The 17,394-nt window shown below is 43.1% G+C and overlaps 1 protein-coding gene across 2 annotated transcripts in view; it reads left to right on the forward strand.

Annotated features, from left to right (window-relative positions):
- OTOGL (otogelin like) overlaps positions 1–17,394 on the forward strand; it is a 259,839-nt gene that overhangs the window by 53,180 nt on the left and 189,265 nt on the right. For both annotated transcript variants that reach the window (XM_088453706.1, XM_088453702.1), the window contains exons 15-17: positions 1,496–1,641; positions 6,933–7,056; positions 14,457–14,634. In XM_088453706.1, the coding sequence (XP_088309832.1) occupies positions 1,496–1,641; positions 6,933–7,056; positions 14,457–14,634 (448 nt within the window). The remainder of the gene's footprint in view (positions 1–1,495; positions 1,642–6,932; positions 7,057–14,456; positions 14,635–17,394) is intronic.

Raw genomic sequence — 17,394 nt, forward strand, 5'->3', positions numbered from 1 at the left:
AGAGTATGTTGGGACTTGTAGTTCCGCAACTGCTGAAGGGCCAAAGTGGCTTAAGCGTAGATACAAGTTCCGCAACTGCTAGAGGGCCAAAGGTGGCTTAAGCGTAGATAATTTAAAAAATAAGACTGACCTGTCAGAGTTCACTGGAAACCTTGAAAGCCCCTTCGCAACAAAAAATAAATAAATAACCAAAATAGGAAAAAAAAACTTCCAGAAAAAAGCTTTCCCCCTAACCTTGGCACAGGAAGTGTCTTATAAACTATTCCTTGAACTACAGGAAACAATAATTGTTTTTTAATGTTTAGGAGTTTTTTTTAAGTTTGTCTAAAGTCACTAGGGCTCTCCAGCTAGGTAAAAAATAGACTGTCATTTCCACAAGCCACAAGTAGCTTAGACCCTGCAATGATACCTTTTTGGTGCTCAAATTTCCATCGCCACCTTGACCAAAAGGGTATCTTCAGTCCTTGACACCAACAGAGTGGGATTCCTACAATATTATTAAGTTAGGACCAATAATTGTTTCCCTTTCTATACCTCCAATAGTGTGGTGAGGTATGGCCAATGGCATTATGGTTGTTGGGTAGGACCCCTATGTCTTATTTGCCACAAACCCATGGTGCACAAGGTTAGAAAAATAACATCTTCAAACAGGATAATAGAAAAGAACAAAAATTATGGGCCTGATTCAGACCCGCTCGCGAGCGCTGAGCACTCGCAAGCAGGTCGTTGTTGGCCAAGTGCGCATGCGGGAGCCAGCTCCGTTGTGCGCATGCGCGAGACCTGCATAGCGACGTGCTTTTGGCTCTCTGATAGAGCCACAAGGGTCTCGTCACAAGCCCGATGGTCGCGGTGGTCTTGACCATCGCGACTATCTTTTTGGCCGCTCGCTATAGCTGTGGGTGGTCACCCACAGCTATGCGAGCGGCCGGGAGGCCACTCTAAAAAAAGAGAGGGAGGGCACTGATTCAGAGCGAGCGCTCTGAATCAGGCCCTACAACCCCAAATATATAAGGGTTTCTAATACCACATATTTTAATATACATTTTCTAAGAAATGATATAGCATAAACCAAATCCTACATTAATATTAAATTTAATGAACTACATCCTACATTTTTATCTTTAATGATAATGTCTAAAGTGCAAACTATTGCATACATTTTTATATATAGGATCATATTAAATACCAGATTATATACGTATTAGGCTTCTTGTATTTTATAAATAGGATATTGTACACAAAAAAGTAGATTGTGAAGAGGTTACATGATCTGTAACCACATGAAGGCAGAAAGCTGTAGACTTAGTAATAAATATATTGATATTCTCCAATGAGGCAGTGTTTATTGCAATTGCATAAAATACATTTAAATAATTGTGATGATACCTTAAAATTGCATGCAGAAGTGATGCTTACTTTTGATTACTTTTGCATTATAATAGAATAATTCCATAGTTTTATTAATTGTTACTCAAAAATTGATTTTCTTTTGAAGCCGAGTGCTCTGTTGTTGGTGACTCTCATTTCACAACCTTTGATGGACGTTATTTTACTTTCCTGGGCATGTGCCAGTACATTCTGGTGAAAGGAACTGGAAAGGATAAATTTACAATCACTTTACAGAAATCTTCTTGTGAACAGGTAAAAGCAAGTTGTGTAGCAAAAAGAAAATAATGATACACTATTGGCATGAAAAAAGTTTATTTTGATACAAAAGTCTTTTATGAGAATTACTTCTTTGTGAGTTTGTATTTTTACATCTTAAGTAACCATTCTTTTTTAGAGTAATTTTTTTCTATAGTAAAACTGATAATACTATATTATGTCTGTGCATCTCAGTTATTGCATTGGATACAATTATACAATTACATAATTATTTTGCTATAGCAAGAGTACATCATTACAATTTTTTGGATGATCTTTGGTGTATTGTAACATAGGAAGGTGCCCTACTAACACTCTACAAGGTAAAAAAAGAGAAATGATGTATTTAATAGGGTACACTCCTAATAATAATAGTGTATTAAAATTAATAATATTAATGTAAAACTATACACTTTAATTTATTTGAGTTATTATTATAATTATATATTTTTCATTCCAGAGTTATTAGCTTAAATATAATAAAGTGTAAAGAATAAGATTAATATAAGATTAATATTATTATAAAAAAAAAAGACCTGTTTGGGCCACATTTTGCAACACTGGAATTTCTAAGATGAGCTACACCATTGTAGCCGCGGCAGTCCCTGGGTTTACGTAGTTGGTCTTGTGGCACTTCTACTTTGGTCTAATGTCACTAGCGGCAAAGCAGTCACAGATATGTGTAGTAGAATGTGCTTAGCCTTGGTCCTCCCATGAGAAGTAAAACCCAGGTACAAATGTATTGGCCAAGGTTCTGATGGTACTTTGTGTAATGCAGGTGTTGGTCCTGGTGGCAGTTCTTACATTTATTGCAATCTGGTAGAACAGCAAGTAAAAAATGACACAGGGATATCACAGATGTAACAGTTGTATACAATGTGTAGAATTATAGCAGCCTGGAGTTTAGGGTAGTGCTGGGCATTGTAGTGTGCAGGGCATAAGCTGGGCAGATGTAGCTAAGGCTGGAGGATGGATGTCGATTCTGTATTTCACAACAGGACCCAAGTTGCCATTGTATAGTCTGCATGGTGAAGAAATGTGGCAAGTGCATGACTATAAAGGGACACAGCTGTGATGGAAGAACCTGTAAGGGGAAGTCCCTGGCTCAAGACATGACTACCTCAAGATGGCCAACTTCAAGATGGTCGCCATACTGGTGACATACCCTAAACAGTTTTGCCCCACTCCTATATCATATGTGTAGACAATGGATTAATTAAGGGTGTTTCCACACTTACGGGCCATCCTGTATATATATTTGCACTCTGAATTGGCAGCTTTGGTGGACAGTGGAGCTGCTGGTAACTTTGTTAATCAGGAAATAGGCTCCAGACTCATTCCATTAGAAACACCAATATCCATTGTTAGCCTGGATAATAGCATGCTCTCTGAATGCTCCATTAAGTTTAAGATAGCTCCATCAACTTGTCTATTGGATGTCTTAATACAGAACTCATATAATCTTATGTCTCCCATATACCCAGTTACCCGGGGGTTCTAGGGTTCCCCCTGGTTATGTCAACAATGCTGATTGCAGGTACGAGTGCAGAGAGGTGGATTGGCAATGGATCTCTATGGGCCATTTGTTTACTTTGTCTGCCAAAGGTAAAGTCTGTGCTTGATTATATAAAAAAAATGTAAGAAATGGTTTATTAGACCCTCTAAATCCCTATTAAGGGCTGGCCATTCTTTTGGGCAAAAAAGATGGGCTCCACCCATGTTATGATTATCAGAGATCAACAAATGCCCTCTTTCTATTATCTCAAAACTGTTCGACAAGTTGAGGAAGGTATTCATATTTACAAAAAGTGATCTGAGCAGTGCATGCAATTTGATTTGCATCAGAGAGGGTGATGAATGGAAGACCACCTTCATTACTCACACAGGCCATGATGAGTACTTGGTCATGACTTTTGATCTCAGTAATACCCTTGCAGCCCTTCAGGATCTTGTTAACAATGTCCAGAGATATTTCTTGATGACATTTTAATTTACTCCACATCCCTAACACAACATCAGAATTAAGGGCCCGATTCAGACCCGCTGACTAGGCTGCATTAGCACGTAGTCTGCCGATGTTTGCAATGTGCGCATGCGTAAAAGTCACAGTGCGCAAGCATGAACTAGTCCATGCGATTGGGAAACGTTCACTCGCTGCGCACAGCCACCTTGCTAGAATGAGTGACAGGATGAGCCATTTATGGGTGGTGTCAGGGGATAATCGATGAAAACGTGGGTGTAGTGGTGCGAACACAGGCATGTCTGAGCTTCTTTACGCCATTTCAGCGTCATGCATAATTAAGACGGAGCATCATAATACACGTCACATGGCTGGATTAAAAACTGAAGCACTCGCAGTGCTTGCGGTAGGGTATGGTCAGCCACAAGTGCTGCGTATGGGTCCGATGTCACTCGATGTTACCGATTGTTGCATACACTTCCTGGAAATGACATGGGAAAGTGGGCGTCTTAAGACAGCCTGGTGGGCATCTAAATACACACTGCAATGGCTCACCAAGACATAGTAGGCGTGCTAATGCCTTGCCCTGCGATCGTGGGAAATGCATACTTTGTCTACGTGTCACTCCTGGGCTTGCGGCAGCGAGACCCTACCGCAGGGTCTCCGTCGCAAGCCTGATGGTCGCGATGGTCAAGACCACCGCGACCATCATCATGGACGCTCGCATATGCTATGGGTGGTCACCCACAGCTATGCGAGCGGCCAGGGGGCCGCTCCATTTTCATGGAGGAGGGCACTGATTCAGAGCGAGCGCTCTGGTCAGAGCGTTCGGCTCTGAATCAGGACCAAAGTTAGCATAAAAACAGACCGTAGCCAGATATAGCAGGTCCACTATTCAGCAGGTTTATTATGGCCCCAGACAGCTGGATATTTGCTCATAGGGGGACAGCAATGTCAGTTTTTTGCACCCAAGACTGCTAGCTTTGGGCACAGAGTTTTGTGTGTAACCGTGTCTAAGCATACTCTCTCATCCCCATGATAGCAATGTTCCCAGATTGGTTTAATAAAAAAAGAGGATTTTTAGTACTCACTATAAAATGGTTTTCTTGGAGTCCCTTTGGTGGAGGAGGAGGGGAATCAGTTTTGCTGCCTTATGTGTTTTTGGTGTGCCTTTTGTTTATTGTATCCTTTGGGCTTTAGAAGTTATGTACTGAGGAGACAGGGGTTAGTGGGGGGAGAAACTGCAGTATTCAAGAAGTGTAAACCTTAATTGCCCAGCTCCTGCACCTTCAACACAACCCCATGGTAACAGTGTCCCTCTGATGGACACAGATTTACTGGGTAGTACCAAAACACCTCATTTAATGATGAGTACCAAAACCCATTTTTAAGAACTTTTTTTTAAAGTGCCAATATAGACAGTTATGCTTGTTTTTAATGTAATAAGAACTTCTATTTCTATTTAGTTATATTATACAGAAGATTCTAAAACTGTATGTACTAACTCCCTGCCATTCCTTGGATGCCTTGTGCATGGTTGCACAAGAATCAGATTTGATTACAACACAAACAGGTGTCTTAATAGGACACATCAATCCTCTAACTGGCAGGGAGCACTCCAATTTACCGCCATGCAGATGTATTAAGCTTCTCAGTGGACCAGTTGTATGTTGGTCATTGTCTGAGTTGGCATTGGCAGAACATACAAATTTTAGGATAAAGGCCAGCTGAAGAACAACACTGAAGCCAACAAGGGGCTCTTTGTGTAGAATTAGACAAATGTCTAAATCCTGGAATATTAGTTCATAGAGCAGGTTGTTTAGAGCAGACTGAGGCAGGTATGATCTGTAGATAGATATTGATGGATTTTATAATCTCTTGACTGTGCTCAACATATAGGACTTGATACAGAGTCAGGAGCAAAGCAAAAATGGAGCAAATTTGCACTTTGACAAATCCATGTAGCATGGTGAGGCAAATTAACAATGAGCAGACAGATTTAGAGTTGAGAGGGGCCTGTCCTAGCTTAATTCTAAATGTCAATGTAAAAACAAAGCTGCCCAGTGTACATGTAAAAGCAGTCTGTATTTTACCTGCATACAAAAAAATAAATAAATTTACACCTGTCCGGGAATAAATTTGCAGTTTGATTTCTTTTCTCTCTTTGCTCCTACCTCTGCATAAGTTCCATAATGTAGAATTTCATGATGAAAGCTAGGGGAATTTACCAATTGTGTTCCCACATCTGTTGGCCTTAAATGTTGTGCTACATTATTCATGCAGCACTGCAGCATGACCGGACACTGCAACCCTATTCTAAAGCCCTCACTAATATATTTGAAATAGTTGAATAATTATGCATTAGAAACAGAGCATTTGGCCTCATGCTGGTTAGTGGAGCGCACATTATCGTGTAACTGTGGTCTGATTCAGCAAGGAACGCAAAGGAGAGAACGCACGCACTCGGTCGATGTTTATACGCTGCGCATGCCTATGCATCACACTGCGCGTGCGCATACTAGCCAGTGCGATCGGGTAAGGGTACTCAGACTACGCGCAGTGTGTACGCTGACGCTGATTGACAGGAAGTGCCGTTTGTGGGTGGTGATGGGGGGTGGTCGGGCAAATGCAGGCATCAGCAGCCAGACGACTCGATACACCCTGGAAGTGGCCAAAAACCTGCACAACATCAGGTCAACCTCTTGCGTATGTTTCCGATGGTTTTCGATGTAACCAATGTTTCCTCTGTCTTCCGGACTACTCAGGCTTTGAGTAAAGGGAAGTAAGCGGCATTGTGTAGTGCTGGGCGTCTGCATCTTGTGCTGCGGTTGCCGTATGTATGCGTTGATTTGCATATACATGCAGCGGCCGAGTGCATGCGTTCTCTCCTTTGCGTTCCTTGCTGAATCAGGCCCTGTATTCTACAGCTTGTCTGCCTAAAATAAAGTGGTAGCAGGGAATGTAAGTAATTCCTTTCTCAATGTCATGTCTTACAATCTGATCTACAGTACATCGTACTAGAAAGTAAAAGGAGAACATACTCTGTACAAACAAGTAACAATAACAAGATTGTTTTGTTGTCAAAATGTCATGTTAATTCAAGACTAAAATGACAAGATTAGCATAACAGAGTGGAGTGATATTCAATGCAATGGAAGCTAAACAGATGCTTTTACTTCTATAAGAACACACACACACACACACACACACACACACACACACACACACGTACAAACACTCACACATACACCCATTAAAACAAAAAATAAAATATGCTACATTAAGATTTTATCCAAATGTGTAACAATTCTTCATTTGCTTTTTTTAGCATTCTGACCATGCATGTATTCAATCAATCACACTTGTGCTTGATGAGGATATGAATAAACAGGTTACTATCCTGAGGAACGGAGATGTCCAGTTTGGTCCTAACCAAGGTGTTATACTAAATGGTAAGCTATTCAGGGAATAACATGCAAGTGACAGAGGGTCTGATTCAGAGGTGGATGCTAATGCTGCCATGACTGCATCTTTTTGTGCTAATGCCACAGCTGACGGAACTTGTACATCGCCTATGTTGCTAATCCACTGCTATGCGTATCCATCGGTACATTGCCACTATTGCCAATGCAATTGCATCTTTGGATGCAGTCGATTGCGTCTATCAAGCCACCCCAGTTACCTCCCAGGAGTGCCCATGGAAATTGCAACTATATTCATTCTGCGTCCCCCAGCGGTAACTATCGGGACGCATGTGCAGTGAGACTGGAATGTATGCACAGACTTAACACATCAGCCACTTGAGTCCGAAATCGATACTGTATCCACCTCTCAATCAGGTCCAAAATGTTAAGTTACATCATAATTCTTCAAAGAAAGCACAAGATAATCACACATCGGCATATGTTATGTAAAATCCCTAATTTTTTCCTGGGAACCTCACTTTAATAGAATTGCCACAGGAGCAGGGTACTTTTTTTCGGCATCTCCATCTGCCATCAGCCCTCTCCCATCACAAAATTGCCTCCAGCAGTGAGAACAACCACTACAGACCCAGGATCCTGTGCCTCCAGCCATTGGTCCAGGACTGGTGCGAACCTTGCACCAGAGGTGCAGCAACAATGATAAGTAGCTCCCTGATCCATCTAGTGGTCTTTTACTAGCTAGTGGACCGATGGGGCAACCATATGTCAACATGATAACATATTGGTGGAATCACAAGGGGTCCACATGTATTTCTGGTGGATACCATGTTGGATTTTTGGAGCTACTGTCTGACCTACAGTACCTTCCTGTTCCATCTGTTAGTGATGCTTCCATGAGTCCTCAGTGAGGAATGGGATTGAAATGCCGGCGGATGCCTGACATAAGGAGATCCAGTCTGGGGTAGGTAAGTATACTAACCCTCCCCTGTCCCCCTCTAACCCTAACCCTCCCTTAGTGGTGCCTAACCCTAACCTCCCCCCTTAGTGCCTAACCCTAACCTCCCCCAAGGGTGCCTAAACCTAACACCCCCTCTCCGCACCCTGAACCTAACACTCCTGAGGGGGTGCCTAAACCTAACCACCCCCCAGTGGTGCCTAACCTTAACCCTCCCTCCTAGGGGTGCCTAACCCTAATCTCCCCCCTCAAACCTAACACTAACCCCACTAGGCTCCCTAAAACTAACCCCCCCTCCCGCGGCTAACACTAAGGGTGCCCCGGACTTACCTTCATTCGGGCTGGCGTCCTCAGCGTTCCGACGTGAGGATTAACATAGGCATTGGTATTTTGATGCCTTTGTTACATCTCTTGCCGGGATTCCGTTGACGGCATTGAGACCATCACTATATCCCCTCAAGGAGGTCAAAATAGAAACACTTCACGTGATTCTGGTAGCACTGGACCTAGCATGGTATCTGACTCTAACCCCAGTCTCTTACGTCTGCATCCTTTTCATTACAAGAGTTTACCTCAGTTGGCTGTTGAGGCCAATATCCTTATGGCTATTGGGTTTTCTGACAAATGTAGTTCAGATTATGCTCAACGTGTGCAAACCTGTTTCACCCAGGAATAAGTATAGGTTTGGAAGATTTACATTGAAAGGTGTGAAGCAAAGGGGTTCTTACTGTTTTTGGTTTGTTTGGACGATTTGCTTCTGCTTCTGCAGGATGATTTGGAGTAGGGATTAAAGCTCAGATCTTTGAACATTCAGATCTGTTTTTTTTTGTTCTTTTAGTGAACATTGGTTCTTATGTCTGATGTACATAATTTTTTACAAGGTGTGATAGCCTATGCAGCCACCTTATATTCATCTGACAGCTCCATGAGATCACAACCTGGTGCTGACAACTTTGCAACATCCACATTTTGGAACTGTTGCATTTCTGGAGTTTACGTTCCTTACCTGGAAAGCTGCCCTTCTGTTATCTATCTCCTCGGTGGGGAGTGTCTCAGAGATGGGTGCATTATCTTGTCAGTCTCTTTCTGTCACCTTCCATGCCGACTGAGTGGTGCTTTTGAATCAGGACATTGTGATCTCGGCCTTGGAGCAGGATAAGACTTTGGACAAAATGGTCTCTCTTCTTCTGTGCATGTTGTCTGGGTAATGTATCCATAGGACCAAGGACATGCACAGGGCGAATGACCAGTTGGTATTTTAGGATGTTCTCAAGAGGGGAAGGTCAGCTTCAAGAGACCATTGCCATGTGGATTACTTCGCTAATTTGCCAGGATCACCATGTGGTATGATTGCCCATTCGAGAACCTGTAAGGGTGCAGTGCACCAGATTGGTGGGAGCACAGGGCCTCTGCACAGCAATTATGTCATGATGCCACATGTTCTTTGGGGCACAACATATAACCAAATGTTACAGATATTATACTTTTGTATCCAAAGATGCCAGCTTTGGACAAAATGTGCTGCACATAATGACTTCTCAGCTTACCCTTTCAGCTAGTATTCAGTGTTCCCCTATGGCCTCTAGAAAATAGCATTTTTGTACTTCTCTCTTCTCATATTCCATTGGGAGACACTGGAGGCCCTTCCTTCTTTGTTTGCATTCTGTTACTGGGGCTAATTCTGAGTCGTACACTGCTGCTACTACTTCAGCATGTTTTGCCTTAGTTGTGCCTGTGACTGTATTCTGTGTGCATCTGAATGTGCAAAGACTGAGACGTCCACTTGAGTGTCTATAGACCAACTAATACCACAGAGATGCATCTTTAGATGCCACCATGGGTTGCACCATTGATAATTACACCAGCCCTATGATAGGTGCAGATCATCCATCTGAGTATGACTATGTGAGCGATTTAAGCATCTGAGCATAAAATCGCCTGTGACACTCCCATAACACGCCCATAAGACTGACCATCTCCTTACGTCTGAATAGCCACCTCCCAGTATATTTATAATACCGCACATCTCAATCGCAATTGCGGCTCATGTGTGTACACACCTTGGGGTGCAGAAAACGTACAACTTAGATGCATACACAGTAGCAAATGATCGCTCAACTCTGTGAACAACGACAGTGCGTGCGACTCAGAATCTGGCCCACTGTGGGTATGATTCAGAGTTAGGAATAGAGTAAGATATAGCAAGTAACTGTGCATCTTGGTAAAACCAGGCTGCACTGCAGGTGGGGCAGATGTAACATGTGCAGAGAGATTTAGATTTGTTTATCCAGGTACATAGTTACTTGCTCTATCTTACTCTATTCCCAACTCTGAATCAGGACCTGTGTTTTGTAACTGTTCTTCGTTCTTTTCCTGTTATCCGTGTTGTGCTACTTAGAGAATGTTGTTGTTCTTCTCCCCTCATTCTGTATTCCTGGCATGTCCTTTTAGGGTTTAGCTAGACTAAACTGAGTCTCCCAGGAAGCTCCCTGCACCACTCACTGTACACCATAGAATCCAGTGTCCTCCCATGGAGTATGCAAAAAGGATGTAACTCTTTGTCTCTGCATGCTCAGTCTACGCCCTCTTCTCATTAGTCATTGATTGTGAAAAGTGCTTCTCACATTCTTTCCTGTACTGTGCAATACAAGAATAGCTAGCCTTTACATGACATCCATATCTTACAACTATCACTGATTTCCAGGGACAGTGCAAGATTTTGAGCAAGCTTTTGGCCCTTGATTATCAGTAGTGACCAAGTGTACACGAATAGCTTGTTTTGCTCTATGCATTCAACTTTATTTCCAACATTTGTTCTTTTTTGTATGACTTTTAAGTTATTATACTTGAGGAGCGTTTACAGTACAATACTCCATGATCATGACCATTATTCATGTCCTCTTGTCTTTGCTGATTGTTTCTACCTACCTAGAAGCAGCCATTCAGCTTTGATACTGTAGCTGCCAGTTAGTCCAGAGCCGGATTATGGGTTTATGGGGCACTAGCCAACATGCTAGGTCGGGCCCCTCCTCAACTATGTTTAGAAAAATGGGATAGATTAATTTGGGAGCCTATGATTCATAATACATGATCTGGCTATGAGTTTGCCTGTAATGCATGTTACATTATGTAAGTGCAGTGATGTTATGTATGTCTGCATCACACATGGTAGGCAAAGATTCACCTGCTAAGCAGCAGGACATACTTGAAAATAGATTTCCTCTGTTGGCAAACATGCATGCATGTAGAGAATAGGCTGGTCTGGTTGAGTATACAGAGAATATATCACTGTTTATTTACTATATATTCAAACTTCCGCTTATAGTAGGCAGACTTTAGGGGTATAATGTTTGGAGGTAGTAGCAACTCTTCTGTTGATCTGTTGCTTCCATCTTCCATATAACTTTCTCTTTAGCTTTTGTTTAGGAAGGGCTTCTGATGCTTGTACCATTTAAGAGTTTCCAAGAACTTCTAGTATTGATAGTATCTGCACTGCAGGATAATAAAACCACTTGGTAGGTTGGTCAGAGTTTCTTTTAATTCTTTACACTGCACATATTCTGCTGCCATAAATAAGTGACAGTGATTATCTTGAACCCATGCTATGCAGCTCAATGACTCCTTGTACCTGATAACCGGTTTCTAAAAGTCGCAGGTCACAGAACAAAAATGGAGACTATTTGGTATGGTACCGTAACCTGACCGCTGTTATAAATACATATACTGAACACAGTTTGTTGCCACAGAGAGAGAAGTGTGCCAGTTGTTACAGCAAAAATTTTAATAAAAGTTAATTGCTAAATGAAGCTGATTCCAAATTAAATTCCTTTATCAATAATAGGTAATATTTATGCAATTTCTTTTCATTTTTAAATTGTGTGTGTGTATGTGTGTGTGTGTGTGTGTGTGTGTGTGTGTGGGGGGGGGGAATAGTGCTTCTGAGATGCTGCTAAATACAAATAAGCAAGTGTGTTACGTTTGTATTGTCAGATTATTTTTTCCCTACCAAATGCTCTTAAATCAATAATATGTTTAATCCAATGAACATCCTGTCTCTTCTAAACAGTGGGCAGTTTGCCTGATTAGATTTATAGTAGTCATTAATATTACATTGATTCATTTAGTTAAAGTTATTCAAAATGCATGATCATATGTGCACATAAACTAAAGCAAATGAAATCTCCTAATGTACAGATGAAACATTGTAATAAAAGCAGCTGCCTCTGCCCCTGTACTCTTCTGCTACCATTAGGCTATAAACGAGAGGTAACAGTGTGAGAGGTGAGGAGGTAACAGTGTGAGTGGTGAGGAGGTAACAGTGTGAGAGGTGAGGAGGTAACAGTGTGAGTGGTGAGGAGGTAACAGTGTGAGAGGTAAGGAGGTAACAGTGTGAGTGGTGAGGAGGTAACAGTGTGAGAGGTGAGGAGGTAACAGTGTGAGTGGTGAGGAGGTAACAGTGTGAGAGGTGAGGAGGTAACAGTGTGAGTGGTGAGGAGGTAACAGTGTGAGAGGTGAGGAGGTAACAGTGTGAGAGGTAAGGAGGTAACAGTGTGAGAGGTGAGGAGGTAACAGTGTGAGTGGTGAGGAGGTAACAGTGTGAGAGGTGAGGAGGTAACAGTGTGAGTGGTGAGGAGGTAACAGTGTGAGTGGTGAGGAGGTAACAGTGTGAGAGGTGAGGAGGTAACAGTGTGAGAGGTAAGGAGGTAACAGTGTGAGAGGTGAGGAGGTAACAGTGTGAGTGGTGAGGAGGTAACAGTGTGAGAGGTGAGGAGGTAACAGTGTGAGTGGTGAGGAGGTAACAGTGTGAGTGGTGAGGAGGTAACAGTGTGAGTGGTGAGGAGGTAACAGTGTGAGAGGTGAGGAGGTAACAGTGTGAGTGGTGAGGAGGTAACAGTGTGAGAGGTGAGGAGGTAACAGTGTGAGAGGTGAGGAGGTAACAGTGTGAGAGGTGAGGAGGTAACAGTGTAAGAGGTGAGGAGGTAACAGTGTGAGAGGTGAGGAGGTAACAGTGTGAGTGGTGAGGAGGTAACAGTGTGAGAGGTGAGGAGGTAACAGTGTGAGAGGTGAGGAGGTAACAGTGTGAGAGGTGAGGAGGTAACAGTGTGAGAAGTGAGGAGGTAACAGTGTGAGTGGTGAGGAGGTAATAGTGTGAGAGGTGAGGAGGTAACAGTGTGAGTGGTGAGGAGGTAACAGTGTGAGTGGTGAGGAGGTAACAGTGTGAGTGGTGAGGAGGTAACAGTGTGAGAGGTGAGGAGGTAACAGTGTGAGTGGTGAGGAGGTAACAGTGTGAGTGGTGAGGAGGTAACAGTGTGAGAGGTGAGGAGGTAACAGTGTGAGTGGTGAGGAGGTAACAGTGTGAGAGGTGAGGAGGTAACAGTGTGAGAGGTGAGGAGGTAACAGTGTGAGAGGTGAGGAGGTAACAGTGTAAGAGGTGAGGAGGTAACAGTGTGAGAGGTGAGGAGGTAACAGTGTGAGTGGTGAGGAGGTAACAGTGTGAGAGGTGAGGAGGTAACAGTGTGAGAGGTGAGGAGGTAACAGTGTGAGAGGTGAGGAGGTAACAGTGTGAGAAGTGAGGAGGTAACAGTGTGAGTGGTGAGGAGGTAATAGCGTGAGAGGTGAGGAGGTAACAGTGTGAGTGGTGAGGAGGTAACAGTGTGAGTGGTGAGGAGGTAACAGTGTGAGTGGTGAGGAGGTAACAGTGTGAGAGGTGAGGAGGTAACAGTGTGAGTGGTGAGGAGGTAACAGTGTGAGTGGTGAGGAGGTAACAGTGTGAGAGGTGAGGAGGTAACAGTGTGAGTGGTGAGGAGGTAACAGTGTGAGAGGTGAGGAGGTAACAGTGTGAGAGGTGAGAAGGTAACAGTGTGAGAGGTGAGGACTTTGTATTTCTTTATAGAGGTTGTCCAAGGCTTATGCACAACAAATAACAAATGGTTGATGGACAAATAGGTTCATTTCGACCTTTGTAATCACTAGTATTACACCACATTCCCTACACTAGAATAGAATTGCAGCCAACCATACCTGAAATGTGTACAATAACACAAAGAAGGTTTTTATTCACAGCGAAAAAAAATAGTCACTTATTGCACATGTCTGCCCTATAGTGGCTGTATGCTTGGAAACCTTATATTACTTAGGCATTGTATTCTCCTTATCAACACTAGAGGGTACATTGACCCATGCATTTTTCTGTAACAGACATTTATATTATTATTTATATGAAAACCCACAAGACTGAAGTATTGTGCAATGCTTATTTGTTGTACTTTATTATATTCTGTGCAGAAATTTGTTAACCTATGCTGGAGTTTTCCAACTCTTCCCTTGCTGTAGCCCTCTGCTTCCCCCTTTTTTCCTTTGTATCCTGTTATTTGAAAAAACTATTGCAATAAATACTATTAATGTTAAATAATTACTAATAAATAGATTTCTGCAGCTTTTAATTTTAAAAAGGGATGTGCCCCTTCCACAGGTGTTATCGAGGTTCGGAATTTGTCCTCAATGTTTGTGCAGCTGAAGACTACATTTGGAATAAGAATTCAGTTTGCTAAAGGAGGAGACAGGCTTTATATTCAAGCCAATAGTGCCTGGAAGAGGAGAACACTGGGCCTATGTGGAACATTTAATGGGAATCTAAGAGATGACTTTCTGTGAGAATATTTTACATTTTAAAACTATAAAAATAAAAACATTTTGGGAAATGTGACGTACTGGGCCAAATGTAATAGGTAGTCTGTTTTAGTAACAGTACAAACTCGCACTTTCTCGCACTTTTAGAAAGTGCGAGTTTGTACTGAAACTCGCAAATTCAATAGCCTGCAAACTTTTCAGCTCGAGGCTACTGCATTTGCGAGTGCAGGCGAGTTTAGGACTATGTAAACTGACACCTTTTAATGCGAGTAGCATTAAAAGGTGCGAGTTTTAGAGAAGCCATCACAGATCAGTGAGATCCGTACTTATGTTAAATGTTATAAAATAAAAAAAAATGACGTACACCCCCTCCCCAAAAGCGTAACCAGCCCCGGGCTTTATAAAGCCTGTTCTGGTTCTAAAAATACAGGGGCCAAAATACGTAGGGGGCCCCTGTATATTAAGAACCAGCACAGGGCTTTGTTGAGCTGGTCCTGGTTCTGGAAAATCAGGGGACAAAACGAGTAGGGGTCCCCTGAAAATTCCAGAACCAGCACCGAACTCTTTCTAGCAGGGGGATAATGCCACAGCCAGGGAAAACCTTTCACCGGTTTCCCCGGCCAAAGCATTATCCCTGACTGCTAGTCAGTCCAGGCCGGGGATCCCTGGGGAGTTGGGTACCCCCCCAATAAAGGGGTACCCCTCTCCAGGGCACCCCAGGCCTAGACTGATAGCCCGGGGCTATCCCCGGCACCCTAGGGCGGTGGGTGCCGGGTTGATAGTGTAAAGTGAAAGTGTAAAATTACATTTACCATATTGTCTTTATTTGTAGAACCACAAGTACCAGCAAGCCTCCCCTGCATGCTGGTATTTGGAGAACTACAAATACCAGGATGCGGGGCATTACGTGCCCGCTGGCACTTGTAGTTCCACAACTAAAGAAATACGTAAATAAACAAACTTACACCATGAAAGTATAAGTTTAATAAAACATACATGCACACTCACACTCACACTCACACTCACACATACTCACCTAGTATCCGAAGTAATCCATAGGGGTGTACCTGAAAAAAAAATCCATACTCACCTCTCCTATGCGTAGATCACGTCCTCTTCTCCAAGTAGGCAATCCAGGGGTTAAAATAAAAAAACAAAAAAAACCCCGATCCATGCCGGACACAGCAAAGGTATGTGTGTACACATACCTTTGCTCCGCGTAAAAAACCGGGGCACACGTGTGCCCCCTCAGTGCAGGGGCCGCCAGCCAATCAGGGAGCATCTCCGTCGGAGCAGCTCCCTGATTCGCGACATTGTATCATTGATGTAACCACAAGATTAACATCAATTAATCTTGCGGTTACTATGTAGCGGCTCCCATCGGATTTCTCACCATGGACGTCTATGGGAGACAGAGGCTGGCAGCATTCAGCTAATCAGGGAGCTGCTCCGGCGGAGATGCTCCCTGATTGGCTGGCGGCCCCTGCACTGACGGGGCACACGTGTGCCCCGGTCATTTACGCGGAGCAAAGGTATGTGTACACACATACCTTTGCTGTGTCCGGCATGGATCGGGTTTTTTTCGTTTTTTTATTTTAACCCCTGGATTGCCTACTTGGAGAAGAGGACGTGATCTACGCATAGGAGAGGTGAGTATGGATTTTTTTTTCAGGTACACCCCTATGGATTACTTCGGATACTAGGTGAGTATGTGTGAGTGTGCATGTATGTTTTATTAAAATTATACTTTCACGGTGTAAGTTTGTTTATTTACGTATTTCTTTAGTTGTGGAACTACAAGTGCCAGCGGGCCCGTAATGCCCCGCATGCTGGTATTTGTGGTTCTCCAAATACCAGCATGCAGGGGAGGCTTGCTAGTACTTGTGGTTCTACAAATAAAGACAATATGGTAAATTTAATTTTACAGTTTCACTTTACACTATCAACCCGGCACCCACCGCCCTAGGGTGCCTGGGGTGCCCTGGAGAGGGGTACCCCTTTATTGGGAGGGTACCCAACTCCCCAGGGATCCCCGGCCTGGGCTGACTAGCAGTCAGGGATAATGCTTTGGCCGGGGAAACCGGTGAAAGGTTTTCCCTGGCTGTGGCATTATCCCCCTGCTAGAAAGAGTTCGGTGCTGGTTCGGGAATTTTCAGGGGACCCCTACTCGTTTTGTCCCCTGATTTTCCAGAACCAAGACCAGCTCAACAAAGCCCTGTGCTGGTTGTTAATATACAGGGGCCCCCTACGCATTTTGGCCCCTGTATTTTTAGAACCAGAACAGGCTTTATAAAGCCCGGGGCTGGTTATGCTTTTGGGGAGGGGGTGCACGTAATTTTTTTTTATTTTATAACATTTAACATAAGTACACACAGAAACATGTACATATCTCATGGATATGTGCATGTTTCTGTGTTAATCTGACCTGCTCAGGATGTACTCGCTAGCCTGAAGCAGGTCTATTATTTGGGGACTTCTGGTAATCTTTTTTTTTGCGAGTCTGAAACAGACACCCTATTACATTGGGCGAGTTGATTGTTTTCAATGTGAAAATATCTGGATGCGAGTTTGAGAATGGAGAGTTTTAGTAACTCTGAAAAATGCGGGTTTTAGTGAACAGACACCCTATTACATTGGAGAGTTGTGAAAAATTGCGAGTTTAGCACCAAACTCGCAATTTACCAAAACAGACTACCTATTACATTTGGCCCACTGTATCTTATCCTAAGTCTGCAATACTGATGCTTGTTACATTGTATCACTTGCCAGGGCCGTAACTA

This window comes from Taudactylus pleione, unplaced genomic scaffold, assembly GCF_031769625.1.
Source record: "Taudactylus pleione unplaced genomic scaffold, aTauple2 ptg000040l, whole genome shotgun sequence".
NCBI lineage: Eukaryota > Metazoa > Chordata > Amphibia > Anura > Myobatrachidae > Taudactylus > Taudactylus pleione.